This window comes from Oncorhynchus nerka, linkage group LG15, assembly GCF_034236695.1.
Source record: "Oncorhynchus nerka isolate Pitt River linkage group LG15, Oner_Uvic_2.0, whole genome shotgun sequence".
NCBI classification, from domain to species: domain Eukaryota; kingdom Metazoa; phylum Chordata; class Actinopteri; order Salmoniformes; family Salmonidae; genus Oncorhynchus; species Oncorhynchus nerka.
In genome coordinates this window covers 24,702,583-24,728,361 of record NC_088410.1, presented here as the reverse complement: position 1 = coordinate 24,728,361, position 25,779 = coordinate 24,702,583, and the positions used below count along the sequence as shown (strand labels likewise).

Sequence of the window (25,779 nt, the reverse complement as noted above, 5' to 3'; positions counted from 1 at the left end):
CAAAGTCAACAAAACCATAACACTTTACAACACCGAAGCAGGCGCTCTCACACACACACACAAAACACACACACACACACACACACACACACACACACACACACACACAAAACACACAGACACAACCCCCAACCTCCCACACACACTTGTTTCCTCATCTCTCCTCCTGCCCTCCTCTCCTCCTCTGCCCTTCCCCTGTCACACACTCGCCCTTCCCTGTAGGCTACAGAACACCTGTGAAGCTACACCAACTCCAGCATAGACACATTGACGTGTGAGGCTCAGAGCCCACCTGGAGTGTGTTCTATTGGATAGACCTGAAACACAGGGGAGGGAGGTGCTGGGATTGTCCTGGGTTGGTCGTACACACACACAGGAGGGGTGTTCTTTTCTTCACCAGTCACTGCCACAAGGATCCATGGTCTCTCTGAGGAGGGGAACTGTCTGCACTCATGGAGAAACAAGGAGGAAATGGATGTAAACGGTAAGCAAGCACAGCCAATGACATCTCTGCTCTTCTCAGGATAAACTAACTGATGTACAATCAACCAGCGCTAGACAATAGGGTCTAGTTTAACAGTGCTTTACAGTAACCAGTTACTAACTAGATCAACTACACGTTACTTCTAGACAATAGGGTCTAGTTTAACAGTGCTTTACAGTAACCAGTTACTAACTAGATCAACTACACGTTACTTCTAGCCAATAGGGTCTAGTTTAACAGTGCTTTACAGTAACCAGTTACTAACTAGATCAACTACACGTGACTTTTTTACAGTGCTTTACAGTAACCAGTTACTAACTAGATCAACTTTACAGTAACCAGTTACTAACTAGATCAACTACACGTGACTTCGAGCCAATAAGGTCCAGTTTTACAGTGCTTTACAGTAACCAGTTACTAACTAGATCAACTACACGTTACTTCTAGACAATAGGGTCTAGTTTTACAGTGCTTTAAAGTAACCAGTTACTAACTAGATCAACTACACGTTACTTCTAGCCAATAGGGTCTAGTTTAACAGTGCTTTACAGTAACCAGTTACTAACTAGATCAACTACACGTTACTTCTAGACAATAGGGTCCAGTTTTACAGTGCTTTACAGTAACCAGTTACTAACTAGATCAACTACACGTTACTTCTAGCCAATAGGGTCCAGTTTAACAGTGCTTTAAAGTAACCAGTTACTAACTAGATCATACTTCTGTATGTATTTACATGTTTGTAACTTTAGATAGACAGACACAGTGTCTACTGTAGAACCTAAGCCATAGATTTGAATAGGGTAACATTTACATAGAATATGTTGACATCAGGCCATTTCTATTGGCCCTAGTCATAAATAGAATGTTTGGCATTCTCTGAGAAAATTACCCTAAAAGGAGAAGAATACATAGCTGAAGAATGTATGTAATGATGTAGAATATGTGCAGGTATATACTTAATTTTATATACTTATTATGTACTTATTGAAATACATGAAATTAGCCATACAGTGTATTAAAGATGGTATCTTTGTCCAGATTGTATTTATAAAGCTATTTTTACAGCAGTAGTTGTCACTAAGTGCTTTGACAGTAACATGGTCAGTCACTTCAAAGAAGCAAAAATATGCAAATAAGTCCAAATGAAATCAAATCAAACGTTATTTGTCACATGCGCCAAATACAACAGGTGTAGTAGACCTTACTGTGAAAGGCTTACTGACAAGCCCTTAACCAACAATGTAGACCTTACTGTGAAAGGCTTACTGACAAGCCCTTAACCAACAATGTAGACCTTACTGTGAAAGGCTCACTGACAAGCCCTTAACCAACAATGTAGACCTTACTGTGAAAGGCTTACTGACAAGCCCTTAACCAACAATGTAGACCTTACTGTGAAAGGCTTACTGACAAGCCCTTAACCAACAGTGTAGACCTTACCGTGAAAGGCTGACTGACAAGCCCTTAACCAACAATTCAGTTGTAAGAAAATAGAGTTAAGAAAATATTTACTAAATAAACTAAATTTTGAAAAAAAGAAGAAAAAAAGATACATAATAACAATAATGACGCTATATACAGGGGGTACCGTTTCCGAGTCAAGTAGAAGACTACGGTAAAATGCACTGTATTTTTCAAAATAAGAGAAGGTAGGGTTTGAATAACGTATAGCGTAGACAAAATATACCCCAAGAGTAGTTTAACTTTGAGTTAAATGTAAATACAGTATGTTTAATTTTGAGTGCCGACAGTAAACAACCTTTTAAGTAGACTGACTGGAAAGGATCGTGCGGAAATAGAAACCCAGTATAGATCCTATCTGCTTCACAGTGAAAGCTTCTCTTTTATCTGATCAGATATGAACACTGTTCCCCTCATGACACTGATGAAGCCCTGTTAGGTGAAAACTAAAGATGGAATACATTTTAATTTACTTCACTGTAGATACAGAGTGGGAACCTTCCTCATGTTCCTATTCATAACGAATGACTGTTTTGGTCTAAAAGTAGGCGACGTCAATAATCTATACCTACATGTGCGCTGGGTTTCCCCCTTTTTCATTCCCTGACTGTAGGCAGGTTTCCATTGACCAGGTTAATTCGAGGAAAGCAATGTTGCGGAAAAACATCATTGCGACATGGCAGATGGCATATCACAGGAGGTTGGTGGCACCTTAATTGGGGAGGACAGGCTCGTGGTAAAGCCTGGAGCGGAATGAGTAGAATAGCATCAAACACACAGTTAGATGCCATTCTGCTCTGCTCCAGCACTCATTATGAGCCATCCTCCCCTCAGCCATCCTCCCCTCAGCCATCCTCCCCTCAGCCATCCCCCCTCAGCCATCCTCCTCTCGGCCATCCTCCCCTCAGCCATCCCCCCTCAGCCATCCTCCCCTCGGCCATCCTCCCCTCAGCCATCCTCCCCTCAGCCATCCTCCCCTCAGCCATCCCCCTCAGCCATCTCCCCTCAGCCATCCTCCCCTCAGCCATCCCCCTCAGCCATCCTCTCCTCAGCCATCCTCCCCTCAGCCATCCCCCCTCAGCCATCACCTCCTCAGCCATCCTCTCCTCAGCAGCCTCCACTGTGGCAGATATAGAAAACACTTTCTAAAGCCTGACAACATTGTTATCCCGTCCACAGCAGTGGAATTTTCTTTTGTCGAACTTTCTTTATTGCAACAATTGATTATTTTTCAACTATAAAAGTCATGTTTCTTTGCAGGACAATGATTGTCCTGACTTTCAAGAATGTTGTTTTGCCTTGCTTTTCTGGTTGGCTGGCAAGTTTCACCATCCAATTATTTCAGATCTACAAGAGTGTAGGTTTCACCATGGCACGTACGTGGCGGTACCTGGCGGTACCTGGTGGTGCCTGGCGGTACCTGCTGCCCCATATACATAGACATGGAACCACTGGTCACTTTTTATTTTTATTTTTTTATTTTTTATTTAACTAGTCAAGTCAGTTAAGAACAAATTCTTATTCACAATAATGGCCTATATATATATATATATCGGACAAAATACACATCATGACACTAGTCACATTAATAATAATGTTTACAATACTGCTTTACTAATTTCATATGCATATACTGTATTATATTCTACTGTATTTTAGTCAATGCCAGTCCAACATTGCTCGTCCTAATTTTGACATATTTCTTAATTCCACTCTTTTACTTTTAGATTTGTGTGTATTGTTGTGAATTGTTAGAGCTAGGAACACAAGCATTTCTCTACACCCGCATCTGCTAAATATGTGTATGTGACCAATAATATTTTATTTTATTTGACATGACAATTATTAGAATATAGCAAATATTAGTAAATTATTGCATTCTATACATGCCTACTTTCACGGGCTATAGGTGGGAAACAGATAGGTGGGAAACAGATAGGTAGGAAACAGATAGGTGGGAAACAGATAGGTGGGAAACAGATAGGTAGGAAACAGATAGGTAGGAAACAGATAGGTGGGAAACAGATAGGTGGGAAACAGATAGGTAGGAAACAGATAGGTGGGAAACAGATAGGTGGGAAACAGATAGGTGGGAAACAGATAGGTGGGAAACAGAAAGGTGGGAAACAGATAGGTGGGAAACAGATAGGTGGGAAACAGAAAGGTGGGAAACAGATAGGTAGGAAACAGATAGGTGGGAAACAGATAGGTGGGAAACAGATAGGTGGGAAACAGAAAGGTGGGAAACAGATAGGTGGGAAACAGATAGGTGGGAAACAGATAGGTGGGAAACAGATAGGTGGGAAACAGAAAGGTGGGAAACAGATAGGTGGGAAACAGATAGGTGGGAAACAGAAAGGTGGGAAACAGATAGGTGGGAAACAGATATGTGGGAAACGGATAGGTGGGAAACAGAAAGGTGGGAAACAGATAGGTGGGAAACAGAAAGGTGGGAAACAGATAGGTGGGAAACAGATAGGTGGGAAACAGAAAGGTGGGAAGGCATACAGGATATCGACAATTTATTAACGAGCAATTTCCCTCAATGCATAATCGAAACACTTCGACCACTAACTACATTTTTATTCAACACTGTAGAGCCCCTCTGACTTTCTCCACAAATGGCTTTTGAGAACGAGGCGTGGCAAGAGGACGGGAGTCAAGGACATGCAAAAATATTTATGCCTAACCCATCCTCTAAAACAGTGTTTCCCAAACCTAGTCCTCCAGTACCCTCTCCAGAACACATTTTCATTGTAGCCCTGGACAGACGCGCCTCATTCAACTCATTGAGGGTTTGATGATTAGTTGACAAGTTGAATCAGGTGTGATTGTCCAGGCTTACAATGAAAATGTGTACTGTTGGGGAACTGGAGGAACAGGGTTGGGAACCACTGCTCTCGAAGAGCAGCGATATTCTAAGGAATGGTAGAGCCAAGCAACCTAAGCAAATATAGTTTTATGAATGAGACATTTATATATCACTATTTTGACAGGTTCTAATGTACGGAAGAGTATCAAATCAAATTGTATTTTTCACATGCTTCGTAAACAACAGGTGTAGACTAACAATTAAATGATTACTTATGGCCCTTCCCAATAATGCAGAGAGAAGATTTTTGAAATGATACAAATAATAATAACACCAGGAATAAATACACAATGAGTAACGATAACTTGGCTGTGTACACAGTACCAAGTCGATGTGCAGGGGTACGAGGTAATAACATATACACAGGGTACCAGTACCAAGTCGATGTGCAGGGGTACGAGGTAATAACATATACACAGGGTACCAGTACCAAGTCGATGTGCAGGGGTACGAGGTAATAACATATACACAGGGTACCAGTACCAAGTCGATGTGCAGGGGTACGAGGTAATAACATATACACAGGGTACCAGTACCAAGTCGATGTGCAGGGGTACGAGGTAATAACATATACACAGGGTACCAGTACCAAGTCGATGTGCAGGGGTACGAGGTAATAACATATACACAGGGTACCAGTACCAAGTCGATGTGCAGGGGTACGAGGTAATAACATATACACAGGGTACCAGTACCAAGTCGATGTACCGGGTGTACGAGGTCATTTAGATATGTACATATTGGATAAAGTGACTAGGCAACAGGATAGATAATAAACAGTAGCAGCAGTGTATTTGATGAGTCAAACGAGTTAGTGCTAAAAGCGTCCATGCAGATAGTCTGGGTAGCTATTTGGTTAACTACACTACATGGCCACAAGTTTGTGGACACCCCATCAAATGAATGGATTTGGGCTATTTTAGCCACATCCGTTGCTGACAGGTGTAAAAAAATGTAGCACCCCGCCATGCAATCTCCATAGACAAACAGTGTCAGTAGAATGGCTCATACTCAAGGGCTCGGTGGCTTTCAAGGCGGCAGCGTCATAGGATGCTACCTTTTCAACATGTCAGTTCGTCAAATTCCGGCCCTGGTAGAGCTTCCCCGGTCAACTGCAAGTGCTGTTATCGTCAAATGTAAAAGTCTAGGAGCAACAACGGCTCTGCCACGAAGTGGTAGGCCACACAAGCTTACAGAACGGGACCGCAGAGTGCTGAAGCGCGTAGTGGGTAAAAATCATCTGTCTTCAGTTGCAACACACACTACCGAGTTCCAAACTGCCTCTGGAAGCAACATCAACACAATAACTGTTCGTAGTGAGCTTCATGAAATGGGTTTTCATGGCCGAGCCACCGCACACAAGCCTAAGATCACCATGCACAATGCCAAGCATCGGCTGGAGTTGTGTAAAGCTCGCTGTCATTGACGGAGTGATGAATCCCGCTTCACCATCTGGCAGTCCGACGGATGAATCTGGGTTTGGTGGATGCCAGGAGACCACTACCTGCCCCAATGCATAGTGCCAACTGTCAAGTTTGGTGGATGAGGAATATTGGTCTGGGGCTGTTTTTCATGGTTCGGGCTAGGCCCCTTAGTTCCAGTGAAGGGAAATTGTAATGCTACAGCATACAGTGACATTCTATATGATTCTGTGCCTTCCCAGAAGAGTGGAGAATGTTATAGCAGCAAAGGGTGGACCAACTCCATATTAATGCCCATGATTTTGGAATGAGATGTTTGAGGAGCAGGTGTCCACATACTTCTGGTCATGTAGTGTATTTCATCCAAGTCCTTGTGGTGAGATACACACTGTAGGTAGAGACAGTAGAGTTGTGTGTGTAGCAGTCTTATGGCTTGGGGGTAGAAGCTTTCAGGGTCCTTTGGTTTCAAACTTGGTGCATCGATACTGCTTGCAGTGCGGTAGCAGAGAGAACAGTCTATTTTAACAGAATAGTACTCAGTCTTTGACAATTTTTAGGGCCTTTCTCTGTCACCGCCTGAAATAGAGGTCCTGGGTGGCAGGGAGCTCTGCCCCAGTGATGTACTGGGCCGGACGCACGACCTAGGGCCTTAGGGCCAAGTAAAACATGATTTTTAATGGTGATGGGGGGTGGTACTTTGAATTTGTTTTCACGGATAGTACTTTAAAACTTGAAATACTTTGAGAATAAAGTTTTTTTGTTTTTTTTTGAATAAAGTCAAAACACAATTTCGAGAATAAAGTGGCAATCTTTCGAGAATACAGTGGCAGTCTTTCGAGAATAAAGTAGCAATCTTTCGAGAATAGAGTGACAATCTTTCGAGAATAGAGTGACAATCCTTCGAGAATAGAGTGACAATCTTTCGAGAATAGAGTGGCAATCTTTGTAGAATAAAGTGGCAATCTTTGTAGAATAAATTGGCAATCTTTTTAGAATAAAGTGGCAATCTTTTGAGAATAAAGTGGCAATCTTTGTAGAATAAAGTGACAATCTTTCGAGAATAGAGTGGCAATCTTTCGAGAATAAAGTGGCAATCTTTCGAGAATAGAGTGGCAATCTTTCGAGAATAAAGTGGCAATCTTTTGAGAATAAAGTGGCAATCTTCGAGCATCAAGGCGTGGTTATATTTCAAAATGAAAGTATGTATTGGGTTATTAATTGCATGCCTCCCTGGCTCCCTGTTGCTGTATGCGCCACTGTTGAAATGCCTGAGTTAGATGACTGGTGAAACGATACTTTAGAACGGGTTTTAGTAACAAGGAAATCCTTGCTCTTTGAGCACATAATAACCAGATGATTAATAACTATTAAGACCTGGAAGAGGTTGTGCCACAGATTGAGTGTTTCCAGAAGGAGGAACCACACGGACATGGATGAGGTATTTCATCCAAGTCCGTGTGGAGACGGGCGGGTTGTGTGTGTTTGCAGGTGTGTGTGTGTGTGGGCGGTAAAAAGTTTTGTGCAAAACAAACAAATGGCCACAAATCTAATGATCTAATACACTCTTTCAAAGAGGCGTCACTGCGCACTAATGCTTATAAATCACTCGCACGCACAAAATCACGATCTTGGCACTGTCACTGAATGCAAAGACAACTGTGATCTGAGTCCCTGTCCGTATGCCCTCAGAATTTGCTTCGACGTTCTGCTGCGTAGCCTAGGCAAAAACTTTGCAAAAATTCGGTGCTTAATGGCAACTGTTAAAGCGACCATTGTGCTTTACTAACAGTAGTATGGCAACTATCCTTCTAACAAATGTCAGCTAGTAGGACACGTGAGCAGCACCCCTAATAAAACGAATTATTTTGGAATCCTGGAGACCGAGATGTGTATGTCCCATGTCAAACTGCTCTCTAAATTAGCTACAACACTGCTATTTTGCAGCCCATTATAAACCTATAGCGGCCCACTCGATTGAGTACCCTAGCCTGTAGGCCTGTAGGCTAATCGTGCGTTAATGTGGGCTAGTGAAAGTAAATTATAGGCCTATCCAACGGCTGCGGGAGGCATAAACCATGAAGAAGGGGTTTTACACCAAGTGTCTGTAGGACGAGATGCAACTCATTGCCCACTCCTGCACGCGCAAACCAGCTAATCTGAGGCACTGTTTGAATATATTCAAGGAATGGATTCTCCCTTTCTTAAAATAATCATTGATCTAAATATAAGCCTATTAGATAGACGATGATAGGCTATATGCTATAAATAAATCATCACTGATCTGACATGGTCAGATGGTAGCCTAGGGTTTCCATCGGTGCTTCCCTACAGGGACCAATCCTTTCCCCCACAATCCGTGATCTACATTCACAATATAATAAACCTAGGCCTATGAGGCTATATCATTTAAAGTGTAGTTTACATAAAACATGTGTAAATGTGTAAATTAACCTTTCGTTTCAACATATAGGCTGCTGGCCAAGCTGTTATTCTCTAAAGTATAGTATGCATGGTGTTGGCATATGCAGGGGATTGAGGACAACTTTATAGCGAATTTGAAGGGCACCATGACCCGGACTGATGCATGCACCTCTTCGTGTCTGGCAACGCACCATGGCCGTTCGGTAGAACGGTATTGCCTTGGCGATATCGTTTTGTGTGTCACACACACACACAAGCCACTCTCTACCTATGTACTGTATGTAACCACACGGACTTGTGTGGTTCCTCCTGTCCTAATACTTATAATCATATTATTATGATGTGCTAAAGGAGAAAGGATTTCGTTGTTACTAAAGCCAATTCTAAAGTATAGTTTCACCAGGTCATGTAACTCAGGTAGTATACACGCACAGCAACAGGGAGCCAGGGAGGCTTGCAGTTAACCACACCCCCTATATAAATATAAATATGAATATAAATATAACTGGGACTTTATTCTCAAAATGTCAACTTAATTCCCAAAATGTTGACTTTATTCTCGAAACTACATTTTAATTTTATTCTCGAAATATTGACACTTCATTCTTGAAATCATCAAAAACCAACACCCATCGCCGTTTATTCAATGTTTATCTTCACTTGGCCCGAATACTCTTCCATACAAATATGACCATGTTGATCTACCAATCTAACCTCTATTTTCTTCTTCTCCCATTTAGTCAAGTTGTGGTCGAGAGCCCTGTACGACCACTGCGGTTTCTGGTGCGGCCGTGTTTCATCTTCCTCCTCTTCCTGTCCACGGTCATCGTGATCATCCTCTTAGGTTTTCCTGACAGATTCTCCCAGACAGACTGGTGGAAAAACCTATCACTGTACACATACTACCATAGATGGACCAACCCCGACCGCCACCGTGGACCATCCCCAACCACCATTCCCCCAACCACAGTACCAGCCCCAACCTCAACCACCATACGCCCGCTACCAACCAATCACAACCACTTGGGCTACCCTCGTAACTACCACTTCATCGTAGACGAACCGGACAAGTGTAATACCCAGACCCCGTTCCTGGTGCTGATAGTCCCCGTGGCGCCCGGTAACCTGGCCGCCAGGGACGCCATCCGCAGGACGTGGGGTAATGAGACCCTGGTGCAGGGGAAGAAGGTACAGACGCTATTCATGCTAGGACTTCCTGGAGGACCAGTTGCCCAGGAGCTGCAGGAGAAGGTTGGTCTTGATTGTTTTAGCTTTTTTTAGTGTTGTGTTTATTTTTTAAAGTGTGTTGGGGTTGTTAATATTTAAATAGAGTTTGATTTGATTTTGATTTGATTGTGACTTGAGCTGACCTAACTTTGACTTTGACTCGACTTTTGACTCGACTTTGACTCTTGACTTTGATTTGAAGGTGAACCAGGAGAGCCAAGTGCATCATGATCTACTCCAGAGCAACTTCCTGGACTCTTACCTCAACCTCACCATTAAGACCATGGTGATTATGGACTGGCTGGCCACCCACTGCACCAATGCCACCTACGCCATGAAGATTGACTCAGACATGTTCCTCAACGTAGAGAACCTGATGACTATGTTGCTGAGACCGGACGTCCCCGAGGTTAACTTTATTTTTATTTTATTCAACCCAACCTCCACCTCTTTGGGGGACAGCTTTATTACTCTGTCTGTCTGTCTGTCTGTCTGTCTGTCTGTCTGTCTGTCTTGTCTGTCTTGTCTGTCTTGTCTGTCTGTCTGTCTGTCTGTCTGTCTGTCTGTCTGTCTGTCTGTCTGTCTGTCTGTCTGTCTGACTTACTAAGTTTATTCTTTTTTTTCACCTTCTAAATCTTTAATAATTCTATACAAAGATTAAATTCCTTCCCTATTTCCCAAGGTGAACTACCTGACAGGGATGCTGATGTGGAATCGACCGGTCATCCGGAACCCCAACTCTAAATGGTATGTTCCGGTGGAGATGTTAGCCGACGACCGATACCCGACCTACACACTTGGTATGGGATACGTGTTCTCCAACGACCTGCCGGAGAGGTTCGTGGCGGTATCCAAGGACATCAAGCTTTTTAATATAGAAGACGCCTATGTTGGCGCCTGTATGAAGAAACTGGGCCTCTCGCCCACAAACTCACCAGATCCTTGGCAATGGAAGGCCTATCTCGGCAAGTACAATCGCTGTGAATTTTCCAAAGTCATCACCTATATTTTGAGCCGCTCGTCCCAGATAGTGGAATACTGGATGGACCTGAAGAAGACACCTGGTTCACCCTGTCACTGACCTAGTGTCCATTTGGTATTTTTCATCCTAATGGTCGAGTCTAAGTCTTTAGGTAGCCAAACATATATATATACATGTATATATCGATGAAAGAAACACAGCTGTAGCTCTGCCACCTTCCACCTCAGATGTGGAAGGCTGACATCGGCGCATGTGGTGGATTGAGATGCAGCCCATGCAATAAAACAGATATCTCTAGCTTAAACAGACCGTTTCTGATGGGAATTTTTATGTTACGCTTATTCAATTTCCGCACGGACATTGACTCTGGTACTAGTACTAAGTTTCAGGGACTCTATCAGTGTCCGAGGGGCAGGTAGCTGAGTGGATAGTGTTGTGCCAGTAACTGAAAGGTTGCTAGTTCAAATCCCCTAACAGACAAGGTGAAAAATATCTGTCGATGTGCCCTTGAGCAAGGCACTTAACCCTAATTTCTTCAATGTTGATAATGACTGACCTTGGCTGTAACCCCATTCTTGGGGGGAGTTGAGATATGCAAAAAAAAAAAAAAAAAATCAAACGTGTATAAAACACACTTTTAGATGTGTGAATCAGGACAAATATAAGCACCCACTGGCACCTGGGGCACCCTGTTAGGACTCAATTACCCATAATGACATTGGGTAGGGTAGGAAATAAAGATGGGTGGTGGTGGGGTTGGTCGGGATGATGAAGTTAGGTCATTGAGTAGTTCTGAACTTGTAATGACTGTCGGAATGTGATATCTTACTTTCAAAGTCTTAATTTACAATGGTGGAACATACTTTGCAAAGGGATCTTTTGTGATTTTGTGATCCCGAATCTCAGGAATCCAAACAAATCCAGACAGATAGGAGGATGGGATCAGCACCTGTCTAGTCTCTTGTGATAGATTAACACTTTCACAGGCCAAAACTCACACAAGATTTGTCTCTGTTCACACAAGATTTGTCTCTGTTCACACAAGATTTGTCTCTGTTCACACAAGATTTGTCTCTGTTCACACAAGATTTGTCTCTGTTCACACAAGATTTGTCTCTGTTCACACAAGATTTGTCTCTGCCCACACGAGATTTGTCTCTGTGTTACATGATCATCTGTCTGCCAAATTCCATGGTGTTGTGACACCATTCGGGAGACGGTGTTCTAGAAACCAGTTGGGTAACCTGTAAGAAACACAAAAGCCATCCATTATGAATGATTCAGTCTCTAACTCTCAAAAACAATTGAAAGGAAGATTATTCTGTACATAAAAAAAATGGTTTTGTCAAGATGTATTTGCTTAGTGAATTAACAGTAGCCCGTAGGCCTAGACCTTGCCCAAACCAAGTAGACCGATATAACAGTATCAAATATTTAACAGCATAAGATATTTATTTTACTGGGTGAGTTCTTTTTCAATTCAGTGACATCTACATGAATAATTAAGTTACATATATTGTTCAACAAAGCCTCTTTTTATATCGCCATCGGTATATTAAGTCACACATTATGTTACACAAAGCTTCTCTCATCCTGTTTGCTTAGCATGACACTGTTCAAATGCTGTTTGACTTCTATGTACGTATTGCACAATTAATTTATTTGCAGAACAGTTGACTAAAACCTGGACAAGAATAAGGTGTGTTCCATTGTCAACGAAAGGAGTTCTGTTCTGTTGTCAACTTCCACAACGAAAGGAGTTCTGTTCTGCTGTCAACTTCCACAATGAAAGGAGTTCTGTTCTGCTGTCAACTTCCACAATGAAAGGCGGAGTCCATTATTCTCAATGTCTGATGACTGGTGTAACAAAATAAGATGATATGAGTAATGACATTAGGAAGGTAATGCAGAAGGCTGCAGCCCTGGAAAGCTATGAATCACAGGAGGCTTGTGAGGGGAGGATGGCTCATAATAATGGCTGGAATGAAGGGAATTGTATCAACCACATGGAAAAAATGAGTTTGATACCATTCCATTTATTCCGTTCCAGCCATATGAGCCTGTCCTCCCCGATTTAAGTGCAACCAGCCACCTGTGCTATGAATATGATGTGGCATGTGTGTCTATGTTCTTTGTTAAGGACATCATCGTTGTGACAATATGAACAATGATGATATCATACATTTAAAGTTCTTTGAGATTATTTGTGTTATGAAAAGCACAATAAAAGTTCAATAAATTATTTGTATTATTACTATCATAATCATTGACATGGTGAATGCATTGCAGTTGACAACAGGGATCTTTAAAAAAAGAGAGACAGGGTTTAACTGTCAGAGATTTGTCTCGTAGAAGAAAGGCTCTGTCGAAATGTTGACAATAAAGGCTACTTAATACTCTGTTCTCATGTGTTGGTTTCTCTTGTCCTACCAAATAAACTACATGATGGAAGGAAAGTGGGTACAACCCCTATGGCACCCTATTTCCTATATAGTGTACTACTACCCATAGGGCTCTGGACAAAAATAATGCACTATATAGGGAATAGGGTGCCATTTGGAACACAATAAGTGCTTGTGGTGAGAGAAAACGATGAAGAGGAAACAAATGCCATTGCTGAGTCATTCAACTCGTCAGGCAGGCCGGTAGGCAGGCAGGCAGTATAAGACCTCATTTCTATTTTTAGACGTTGCCGAGCCTGCCAGATCTTACAATGACTACATAGGTAATTTAAGTATCAGCTAACCACATATGTTATAGCAATTTGTCAGTCGTTGATGTGGCTTGCAACCAGTGGTTGCCTCGACAGCTGTGGAGCGCACCCTAGGTCTGTCAGACCTCTCTATCTGCTTGGTATTGTTAGGTCATAACAAACCACCCATAACTAATGCTGCGTTCAAGTGCTAGTTTGAACTAAGAAACTCGGACATTTCAGACTTGCTAACAAATACTTGCTAACATGCCGCGTTAAACTAATCAGCAAGTCGGACTTTTCTGAGTTTCCTAGTTCCGTGAACGCGGCAACATTCAGCGGGTTTTTAAATGTTTTTATTTTACACTTATATAACTAGGCAAGTCAGTTAAGAACAAATTCTTATTTTCAATGATGGCCTAGAAACAGTGTTTCTAGTTCAGGGGCAGAACGACAGATTTGAACCTTGTCAGCTCGGGTGTTTGAACTTGCAACCTTCCGGTTACTGGTCCACCGCTCTAACCACTAGCTACCCTGCCGCCCCAAGGGTGCAATCATTACACAAATGATTACCGTTTACGCCAAATTAAATTTTAAAAACGCAAACAATATTTTCTATTGGACAAATTCTGGTAGGTCCCTCCCTGTTTCGTTCCGTTTGTTCACTAAATGGTAAACGGTTTCCGTAATGAATACACCCCGGCCTCAAGCCTCATGTCCACCAGATTGCTTTCCAGCGGAAGTCATTCATTGTCAATGGAGCTGTCCGCAACAATGAGTTGGGGATGCTGCACTAGGCTGCGGTGCGTTCTATGTACCGCATGCGTTCAATATTTTCAACTCGTGCATTGCTTTACCGTGCAGTGGTACAAACAGAAGTTCATAAACAGTCAAGCCAGTTACCTAGCTATGTAACTACAAAGCTAACCACTACATTACCAAAAGTATGTGGACACTTGCTCGTCGAACATCTCATTCCAAAATCATGGGCATTAGAGTTGGTCCCTCCTTTGCTGATATAACAGACTATACACTCTTACGGGAAGGCTTTCCAATAGATCTTGGAACTTGCTTCCATTCAGCCACAAGAGAATTAGAGGTTGGGGACTGATGTTGGGCGATTAGGCTTGGCTCGCAGTCTGCGTTCCAATCAATCTTTACAGTTGGCACTATGCATGGGGGCAGGTAGCGTTCTCCTGGCGTCCGCCAAACCCAGATTCATCCGTCGGACTGCCAGATGGTCACAATAACAGCACTTACAGTTGACTTGTTGGAAAGGTAGCATCCTATGAGCTCTTCAGTGAGGCTATTCTACTGCCAATGTTTGTCTAGAACAGGGCTCCGGGCAGCCGAGCGGAAATGGAGGAAAACTCGCCTCCCTGCGGACCTGGCATCCTTTCACTCCCTCCTCTCTACATTTTCCTCCTCTGTCTCTGCTGCTAAAGCCACTTTCTACCACTCTAAATTCCAAGCATCTGCCTCTAACCCTAGGAAGCTCTTTGCCACCTTCTCCTCCCTCCTGAATCCTCCTCCCCCTCCCCCCCCTCCTCCCTCTCTGCAGATGACTTCGTCAACCATTTTGAAAAGAAGGTCGACGACATCCGATCCTCGTTTGCTAAGTCAAACGACACCGCTGGTTCTGCTCACACTGCCCTACCCTGTGCTCTGACCTCTTTCTCCCCTCTCTCTCCAGATGAAATCTCGCGTCTTATGACGGCCGGCCGCCCAACAACCTGCCCGCTTGACCCTATCCCCTCCTCTCTTCTCCAGACCATTTCCGGAGACCTTCTCCCTTACCTCACCTCACTCATCCCTGACCGCTGGCTACGTCCCTTCCGTCTTCAAGAGAGCGAGAGTTGCACCCCTTCTGAAAAAACCTACACTCGATCCCTCCGATGTCAACAACTACAGACCAGTATCCCTTCTTTCTTTTCTCTCCAAAACTCTTGAACGTGCCGTCCTTGGCCAGCTCTCCCGCTATCTCTCTCAGAATGACCTTCTTGATCCAAATCAGTCAGGTTTCAAGACTAGTCATTCAACTGAGACTGCTCTTCTCTGTATCACGGAGGCGCTCCGCACTGCTAAAGCTAACTCTCTCTCCTCTGCTCTCATCCTTCTAGACCTATCGGCTGCCTTCGATACTGTGAACCATCAGATCCTCCTCTCCACCCTCTCCGAGTTGGGCATCTCCGGCGCGGCCCACGCTTGGATTGCGTCCTACCTGACAGGTCGCTCCTACCAGGTGGCGTGGCGAGAATCTGTCTCCTCACCACGTGCTCTCACCACTGGTGTCCCCCAGGGCTCTGTTCTAGGCCCTCTCCTATTCTCGCTATACACCAAGTCACTTGGCTCTGTCATAACCTCACATGGTCTCTCCTATCATTGCTATGCAGACGACACACAATTAATCTTCTCCTTTCCCCCTTCTGATGACCAGGTGGCGAATCGCATCTCTGCATGTCTGGCAGACATATCAGTGTGGATGACGGATCACCACCTCAAGCTGAACCTCGGCAAGACGGAGCTGCTCTTCCTCCCGGGAAGGACTGCCCGTTCCATGATCTCGCCATCACGGTTGACAACTCCATTGTGTCCTCCTCCCAGAGCGCTAAGAACCTTGGCGTGATCCTGGACAACACCCTGTCGTTCTCAAATAACATCAAGGCGGTGGCCCGTTCCTGTAGGTTCATGCTCTACAACATCCGCAGAGTACGACCCTGCCTCACACAGGAAGCGGCGCAGGTCCTAATCCAGGCACTTGTCATCTCCCGTCTGGATTACTGCAACTCGCTGTTGGCTGGGCTCCCTGCCTGTGCCATTAAACCCCTACAACTCATCCAGAACGCCGCAGCCCGTCTGGTGTTCAACCTTCCCAAGTTCTCTCACGTCACCCCGCTCCTCCGCTCTCTCCACTGGCTTCCAGTTGAAGCTCGCATCCGCTACAAGACCATGGTGCTTGCCTACGGAGCTGTGAGGGGAACGGCACCTCAGTACCTCCAGGCTCTGATCAGGCCCTACACCCAAACAAGGGCACTGCGTTCATCCACCTCTGGCCTGCTCGCCTCCCTACCACTGAGGAAGTACAGTTCCCGCTCAGCCCAGTCAAAACTGTTCGCTGCTCTGGCCCCCCCAATGGTGGAACAAACTCCCTCACGACGCCAGGACAGCGGAGTCAATCACCACCTTCCGGAGACACCTGAAACCCCACCTCTTTAAGGAATACCTAGGATAGGATAAAGTAATCCTTCTCACCCCCCCCCTTAAAAGATTTAGATGCACTATTGTAAAGTGGCTGTTCCACTGGATGTCATAAGGTGAATGCACCAATTTGTAAGTCGCTCTGGATAAGAGCGTCTGCTAAATGACTTAAATGTAAATGTTAAATGTCTATGGCGATTACAAGGCGGTGTGCTCGATTTTAAACACCGGTCATTAACAGGTGTGGCTGAAGTGGAAGGGGTGTCCACATACTTTTGTATATATAGTGTATATCCAAATTGGACATTAATAACCACATTCAGGGCCTGTTACAATATATACATCATGACGGATTTGAGGAATATCCACTTTGTTTGATCAGATTTGTTGAATGTGCGCAAATCCGGCGTCCTTATTCTATCCCCAACGCTCTGTGTTCCATTGACCTCTTCGCCACATCTATAGAACATACATGTTTTTCTGTGATGCAAAGTGTCAGCTATATACAGTTGAAGTTTATGTGCACTTAGGTTGGAGTCATTAAAACACATTTCTTGTTAACAAACTATAGTTTTGGCAAGTCGGTTAGGACATCTACTTTGTGCATGACACAAGTCATTTTTCCAACAATTGTTTACAGACAGATTAATTCACTGTATCACAATTCCAGTGGGTCAGAAGTTTACATACACGAAGTTGACTGTGCCTTCAAACAGCTTGGAATATTCCAGAAAATGATGTCATGGCTTTAGAAGATTCTGATAGGCTAATTGACATAATTTGAGTCAATTGGAGGTGTATCTGTGGATGTATTTCAAGTCCTACCTTCAAACGCAGTGCCTCTTTGCTTGATATCATGGGAAAATGTAAAGAAATCAGCCAAGACCTCAGAAAAACAATTGTAGACCTCCACAAGTCTGCTTCATCCTTGGGAGAAATTTCCAAACACCTGAAGATACCACGTTCATCTGTACAAACAATAGTACACAAGTATAAACACCATGGGACCACACAGCCGTCATACCGCTCAGGAAGGAGATGTGTTCTGTCTCCTAGAGATGAACGTACTTTGGTGCGAAAAGTGCAAATCAATCCCAGAACAACAGCAAAGGGACTTGTGAAGATGCTGGAGGAAACAGGTACAAAAGTATCTATATCCAGAGTAAAACGAGTCCTATATCGACATAACCTGAAAGGCCGCTCAGCAAGGAAGAAGCCACTGCTCCAAAACCGCCATAAAAAAACAGACTACAGTTTGCAACTGCACATGGAGACAAAGATGGTACTTTTTGGAGAAATGTCCTCTGGTCTGATAAAACAAAAATAGAACTGTTTGGCCATAATGATCATCCTTATGTTTGGAGGAAAAGGGGGAGGTTTGCAAGCTGAGGAACCAAAGTGGGGAGGTTTGCAAGCTGAGGAACCATCCCTACCGTGAAGCACGGGGGTGGCAGCATCATGTTGTGCTGGTGCTTTGCTGCAGGAGGGACTGGTGCACTTCACCAGTCACGGTATTGGAGTGGCCATTACAAAGCCCTGACCTCAATCCTATAGAAAAGTTTTGGGCAGAACTGAAAAAGTGTGTGTGAGCAAGAAGGCCTACAAACCTGACTCAGTTACACCAGGTCTGTCAGGAGGAATGGGCCAAAATTCACCCAACTTATTGTGGGAAGCTTGTGGAAGGCTACCTGAAATGTTTGACACAAGTTAAACAATTTCAAAGCAATGCTACCAAATACTAATTGAGTGTATGTAAACTTCTGACCCACTGGGAATGTGATGAAAGAATTAAAAGCTGAAATAAATAATTCTCTCTACTATTATTCTGACATTTCACATTCTTAAAATAAAGTGGAGATCCTAATTGACCTAAGGCAGGGAATTTTTACTCGGATTAAATGTCAGGAATTGTGAAAAACGGAGTTTAAATGTATTTGCCTAAGGTGTATGTAAACTTCTGACTTCAACTGTACAATACATTTCTATCTCGAACTTTATAGAATGCTCAATTTAGAACAGAAATACTTTTAATTCAGTGCAATCTTTTCAGGTCTATACAATACGTGTATATCTGTCAGTTGTGGCCTCTCCTTTCCTGAAGCCAGGTGCGCAGCTAGCTGAGTGTGCGGTGTGTGGGAGGGGCTGTGGAGAATGAAAAAACAAAAGTCACCCAACCTACAGTGGCTCCTTCTCTACCTGTGGGCGGCCAATTCTTTGCTCATATCACCGTCGTCAACATTAAATGCATTAAAGAAGAAGAAGTCAACCATGTGGCAATCTCGTTGAGCGTCATGAGCCGGACTTGATACAAAGAAACATGAGGTATGTGTCAATTAAAGCTGGAGTTTGTTTGTAGACATTGCGACATTATTTTGAGGGTGTGTATTAGTTATATTTCACGCGATTATGATCCAGTCATATGGGATTACACTGAACGTCATCAAATATAGTTTCCCGTTGTAGAGTATGTTACTGGATGTGGGCAAACTTTAGTTCCAGCATATGCCAGCCCAGTGCTAACACGCCTTATTCAAATAAACCGACTGAAGCCACAATGATGACAGGTGTTTTAGTGCTGGGGTGTAACAACAGCCAGCACACCTAGTAACTAGAGCGGTGTTGGATATCCATGGTCTAGGGGTGGGCAATTCCAATCCTCGAGGGCCTGATTGCCATCACAGTTTTGCCCCAACCCCAGCTAACACACCTGACTCCAATAATCACCTAATCCTGATCCTCAGTTTAGAACGCAATGTGATGAATCAGGTGTGCTTTCTCGAGATGGAGAAAGTGTGACACCAATCAGGCCTCCCAGGACTGGAATTGCCCACCCCTGGACTTCTAACACTTGTCTGTCTTTATACCATTTAATTATGTGATTGTCAGACAGCCAAGGAATAGTTATTGTAGTCTAACCACACCACCAGTACACCAGACGCAATTGTCTTCGTAACAAACTCCTACACAAAGGGCAAAGCAAACCGGGGTCATGTAATATAGCCTATTCTTGGAGCTTTCAAGACACCTGATAACATGACCCTGCTGCAACAGATGCTGCGTTCAAAACAACTGGTAACTCGAAGAAAAATAGTTCCCAGTTCTGAACACGACATCTGTTGCAGCAGCGTCATGTTATCTCTAATTTCTTTCCTTATATAGTTTATCAATTTGTCTGATCATGCACCAATGACCAGTGACCATCTATAACTACTGTATGTTGCACCAGAGAGAGCTACTGTGAAAACCTCACCTTTGATTTCATGCTGTTCAACTGCACATAACACAATGCCACTTCTCTTTTAGGCAGGCTATATATTTTTCATTGATAATAACTGCAGACATGCACATGTCACTTGGTCTTATAGAGGTATAGTATATGAGAGAATAATAAAAAATATTAATATTCCTCTTAATGATATATTCATGTTTGCTGTGTAAGTGGTGATTTCAAGAAATGTTTATACATTCAAATGGTACTTCTGTACAACAGTGTGGCAAGAACCATTGCCCCTCTCACTCTTTCTATCCTTTCTCTCTTCATCAGCTCAGCTCTGATGCAATCCTGTACAGCCCTTTCTGGAAGGCTGTATAGAAGACCCTGTTTTCTATTCATCCTGGTGGCAGTGGCTGTCTCCGTGACCTACACCACCTTCGCCTTGAATTGGTGGAACGACCCACAGCGACCCTCGGTAATCAGTCACATTGGAAAGATTGCTGATGATGATCAGGTGAACCCGCGTGTCTTGACCAATCGGAATGGTGTCCAATGGGAGGATCCCGGGCGGTACCACGTGGCATACCCGCGGGGATACAAATTCATAATGGATGAGCCGGAGAAGTGTCGGACCGGGAATCAGGCCCCGTTCCTGGTGCTGATGGCCCCCGTGGCGCCTGGTAACCCTACTGGAAATTTCACACAAGATTAACACATTCTGTTTGCAATTCTAACATGATCCATTGCATGTGAAGTGATAACCTGTTTCCAATACATTTTAAATGTATGTAGGAACTAAAAATGCAATCCAAACTAGCTTTTTTCCCCCAGGTGTTTGTGAAAGTCGACTGGAAGAAATTGTTACAGTAAAATGTGTTATTGTGTAATTATTGTATTTCCAACACGTTTTTAACATGTACATTTCCGGTAGGTAACCTGGCCTCCCGGGACGCCATCCGCAGGACGTGGGGTAATGAGACCCTGGTGCAGGGGAAGAAGGTACAGACGCTATTCATGCTAGGACTTCCTGGAGGACCAGGTGCCCAGGAGCTGCAGGAGAAGGTTGGTCTTGAATGTTTTAGCTTTTTTTTGTTTTTTTAAGTGCGTTGGGCTTGTTAATATTGAAATAGTTTGATTTGACTTGATTCTGATCTGATTCGAAGGTGAACCAGGAGAGCCGGACGCACCACGACCTCCTCCAGAGCGACTTCAAGGACACCTATCACAACCTGACCATCAAGACCATGGTGATCCTCGAGTGGCTCGTCTCGCGGTGCCCTGAGGCCTCCTACGCCATGAAGATTGACTCAGACGTGTTCCTCAACGTCCAGAACCTTGTCTCCATGCTGGTCAACCCTGACACTCCCAAACAGAACTACATGACCGGTCTAGTCTGGTGGCACAGCCCGGTGCTGAGAAACCCCAACAACAAGTTCTTCCTGCCTTATGAGGTGATGGCTGAGTCGGAGTATCCTCCGTACCCTCTGGGGTTTGGCTACATCATGTCCATGGACCTCCCCAAGAAGATCATGGGGGTCACTCCACAGATTAAGGTATGTTGATCTTCTGTATTTTGCTAAGCAAATGTTCCTATGTATGGGACTTAAAGCATTCTCTTTTCTTTATTTCTCTCATTCATTGGTAACACTTTATTATTATGTAGCATTCACAAAGCATGTTATTATTGAATTAATTCTGCCATTCATCCATCCATTTGATTCATTTAATTCAAGCCCATCTACATCGAGGATGCCTACCTGGGGATGTGTCTGAAGCGACTGGGCATCTCCCCCACCAATCCTCCCAGCAAGTCGCTCTTTGACGTCAACCCCATCTACAGCTACGGACGCTGCAAACTGTCCACCGTGGTTGCTGTGACGACGACCAAAGTGAGCCAGCTGCTGAGGTACTGGCAGGACTACACAAGGCCGTGCTGAGAGGGTAATCGCCACAGCAACCATTGCTTCTTCCTGTTTGGAAAACGGAATTCATGAAGACACTTCCTGTATGTTTCCCTTCCTGGAAATGTTGAATTGGAACTTTGGGTAAGAGACATTGGCTCTTGCATAAGAGACATCTGTTCACTCTTGTTGGGAGATCCATAGGTTGTTTGGTATTTTGCTAATGTATACCTCAACCCCTCCCTTTACATTGACTGTAGTGCAGTGAAGGTGGATAGGTTTTGGAGATGGCTTATTGGGCCTGTCTCAATACCTTTCAACTGTCACATGCTGCAACAAAAAGAGCCTAAGCTGCATATTTGTATAATACCTGAGAGCCTTAAGACTGGATCCTATCAGATCTGCGCTAGCCGACACCCGCATAGTGGTTGTATTGGTGGTGTCGGAGGTGGCACTGTCAAATCCACAAGCGGCTCCCGGCATTCTACCTGAAGTGGACATTGCCATTGGCTGACATATATTGTGTTATTTTATGGTTGGTTATGATCAACCTACCACACAAGGCAATAGCCTACGTGTCAACAGTGTTTACGTTATATAGTCCCGTTGAGAAATTTAGAGTTACTTAGAAATGTCCTTGTGTTGGGTAAAAAACACTTTTTGTCCATTAAAATAACATCAAATTTATCAGAAATACAGTGTAGACATTGTTGTAAATGACTATGTAGCTGGAAACGGCTGATTGTTTATGGAATATCTACATAGGCGTACAGAGGCCCATTATCACAGGGAAAATTTGCCGTTTTGAATCCAAAATAGGTGACCTACGTGATTTGTGTAGATCCGATGAGAGAAGTGTGTGTGGTTGGGGTTGGATCACTACTGGCTGTAATCATTTTTTAAAACTCAGTGAATGTTATTTTTGCGCACGCGCACTTGATTGTCTATGGTGTCCACTATGAGCAAAAATATAATTTTTGACGTTTTAAGATGTTTTTTTATTTCTTCCCAAGTGCAGTGTGTGTGTGGTCACAAACGTTCTATTATAAAGGACGTCATGGCTAACTGAAATATTACTGTATTGTTTTTTTTCTCAAGACTTGAGTGCTTCTACACCGTGCTTCTACACCTGCATTGCTTGCTGTTTGGGGTTTTAGGCTGGGTTTCTGTACAGCACTTTGACATATCAGCTGATGTAAGAAGGGGCTACATAAATTTGATTTGAGTGTCATTTGCAGTAAAGTCTAGGCAACAAATAACATTGGATTGCTTTCTTTACATTTTTTAGCTGTGAGTTAGGTTCACATGAACCACTTTATTTTACACACACAGACTGATCACGTAGATCATATTATTTTGTTTTAATTAGTTAAAGCCTGAATTTCCCCTTAGCAGGGATTTGTTTTGCATGTTTCAGTGACACCAAAAAATGTCACCTTTTTGGGCCCTCACCAGTTTGCATCCCTGTAGACATGGTTAATGTTGTAAATGACTATTATAGCTGGAAATGGCTGCTTTTTGATGGAATAGGTGTAGAGGCCCATTATCAGCAACCATCCCTCCTGTGTTCCAATGGTATGTTGTGTTAGCATTTTAAAATGATACATTTGAAAATAGTATCATTAGAAAACCCTTCTGCAATTATGTTAGCACAGCTGAAAACTGTTGTACTGATTTAAAGAAGCAATAAAACTGGCCGCCTTTAGACTATCTGCAGCATCAGCATTTGGGTTCGATTTACAGGCCCAAAATTGCCAGAAACAAATAACCACCAGTGCTGGCACCACGCACCAGGCCTATAGTGCACCTCGGCTGTCCAGTCCAGAGCGTCCGGCGACAGTACCCAGTCCAGAGGGTCCGGCGACAGTACCCAGTCCAGAGGGTCCGGCGACAGTACCCAGTCCAGAGCGTCCGGCGACAGTACCCAGTCCAGAGGGTCCGGCGACAGTACCCAGTCCAGAGGGTCCGGCGACAGTACCCAGTCCAGAGGGTCCGGCGACAGTACCCAGTCCAGAGGGTCCGGCGACAGTACCCAGTCCAGAGGGTCCGGCGACAGTACCCAGTCCTCTGATTAAATACACCGCTGTTACTCTGATTAAATACACCGCTGTGACTCTGATTAAATACACCTCTGTTACTCTGATTAAATACACCGCTGTTACTCTGATTAAATACTCTGATTAAATACCCTGATTAAATACCAGAAATACTGATTAAATACTGGGTCCGTTACTTTAAATACTGTTACGACAGTTAAATACACCGCTCTCTGATTAAATACACAGACCTGATTAAATACTCTGATTAAATACACCTTAAATACCCGATGTTACTCTGATTAAATACACCTCTGTTACTCTGATTAAATACTCTGATTAAATACACCGCTGTTACCTGATTAAATACACCGCTGTTACCTGATTAAATACCTGATTAAATACACCGCTGTGACTCTGATTAAATACACCGTGTTACTCTGATTAAATACTCTGATTAAATACCGCTGTTACTCTGATTAAATACTCTGACCACCTCTGTTACTCTGATTAAATACACCGCTGTTACTCTGATTAAATACACCTCTGTTACCTGATTAAATACACCTCTGTTACTCTGATTAAATACACCGCTGTTACTCTGATTAAATACACCGCTGTTACTCTGATTAAATACACCGCTGTTACTCTGATTAAATACTCTGATTAAATACACCGCTGTTACTCTGATTAAATACACCGCTGTTACTCTGATTAAATACACCGCTGTTACTCTGATTAAATACACCGCTGTTACTCTGATTAAATACTCTGATTAAATACACCGCTGTTACTCTGATTAAAGGCGACAGTTCACAGACCGGAACCTCCCGGCGACAGTTCACAGACCGGAACCTCCCGGCGACAGTTCACAGACCGGAAACTCCCGGCGACGGGCCACAGCCCCGGAACCTCCCGGCGACGGGCCACAGCCCCGGAACCTCCCGGCGACGGGCCACAGCCCCGGAACCTCCCGGCGACGGGCCACAGCCCCGGAACCTCCCGGCGACGGGCCACAGCCCCGGAACCTCCCGGCGACGGGCCACAGCCCCGGAACCTCCCGGCGACGGGCCACAGCCCCGGAACCTCCCGGCGACGGGCCACAGCCCCGGAACCTCCCGGCGACGGGCCACAGCCCCGGAACCTCCCGGCGACGGGCCACAGCCCCGGAACGGGCCCCAGTCCGGGGTCGCCAGCGATGATCCGCAGTAATGAGTTTCCGGCGATGATCCACGGGTCAGTGCAACAAGGGCGGAGGGCTCAATGTAAAGAAGGGGAGGCGGCGTCCAGAGTCAGAGCCGCCACCAAAGTTAGATACCCACCCAGACCCTCCCATATGTTTAGGTTTGCGGCCGGGAGTCTGCACCTTTGAGGGGGGGGGGGGTACTGTCACGCCCTGACCTTCGTTACCTTTGTTTTCTTTATTTTGATTAGGTGAGGGTGTGACAAGGGTGGTTTGTTTAGTTTTTCTATTGTCTAGGGGTCTATGGTTGCCTAGATTGGTTCTCAATCAGAGGCAGCTGTTTATCGTTACGCACGCCTCTATGAAGAGGGAACACAACACCCTGCTACAACTCAACCCTCAGTGAAGTGAAAGAGGTATGGACTGTAGGTGTGAGTAAGGATGACAAAAGGCAGAGAATTGACCATTTACTAGGAATTTATTCCTTCACATGGTAATATGGGGAAAAGGGGCTGGACGGAACCAAAGCAAAGAAAGTAAATGTCAAAGCCCCCTCTCTACCTTACCTGCCCATCCACTACCTATCTAACTTAACACCACCTGGTGCGCTAACCAAAATACAGGGGGTGGTCCGCCCAGGTCTTACCTAGTGTGCATAGACAGCGAATATGCTACGGGTATATG

At 44.2% G+C, this 25,779-nt stretch overlaps 2 protein-coding genes and 1 long non-coding RNA gene across 3 annotated transcripts in view; all 3 read left to right on the top strand.

Moving 5' to 3' along the window:
• The window catches only part of LOC135560148 (uncharacterized), a 630,141-nt gene that overhangs the window by 226,686 nt on the left and 377,676 nt on the right, over positions 1–25,779 (top strand). The window lies entirely within an intron of this gene.
• LOC115126318 (beta-1,3-galactosyltransferase 2-like) lies at positions 200–13,274 on the top strand. Its single transcript, XM_029655933.2, has 4 exons — positions 200–484; positions 9,403–9,913; positions 10,092–10,298; positions 10,572–13,274. Exons 1-4 carry the CDS (start codon positions 453–455, stop codon positions 10,968–10,970), a joined length of 1,149 nt encoding a protein of 382 aa, XP_029511793.1. The 5' UTR covers positions 200–452; the 3' UTR covers positions 10,971–13,274.
• Positions 18,888–23,137, top strand: LOC115116747 (beta-1,3-galactosyltransferase 2-like). The gene is made up of 5 exons (XM_065001332.1): positions 18,888–19,083; positions 20,306–20,655; positions 20,907–21,037; positions 21,139–21,528; positions 21,709–23,137. The coding sequence occupies exons 1-5, from the start codon at positions 19,079–19,081 to the stop codon at positions 21,910–21,912; spliced, it is 1,080 nt and encodes a 359-aa protein (XP_064857404.1). The 5' UTR covers positions 18,888–19,078; the 3' UTR covers positions 21,913–23,137.

Bases quoted from the DNA above. Each gene is read 5' to 3' on its own strand.
- LOC115126318 (XM_029655933.2), top strand. From the start codon at position 453: ATGGAGAAACAAGGAGGAAATGGATGTAAACG. The intron at 485-9,402 runs GTAAGCAAGCAC...TCTCCCATTTAG, and splicing joins GGAGGAAATGGATGTAAACG to TCAAGTTGTGGTCGAGAGCC. The intron at 10,299-10,571 runs GTTAACTTTATT...CTATTTCCCAAG, and splicing joins TGAGACCGGACGTCCCCGAG to GTGAACTACCTGACAGGGAT.
- LOC115116747 (XM_065001332.1), top strand. The intron at 20,656-20,906 runs GTAACCCTACTG...CATTTCCGGTAG, and splicing joins GATGGCCCCCGTGGCGCCTG to GTAACCTGGCCTCCCGGGAC. The intron at 21,529-21,708 runs GTATGTTGATCT...ATTTAATTCAAG, and splicing joins GGGTCACTCCACAGATTAAG to CCCATCTACATCGAGGATGC.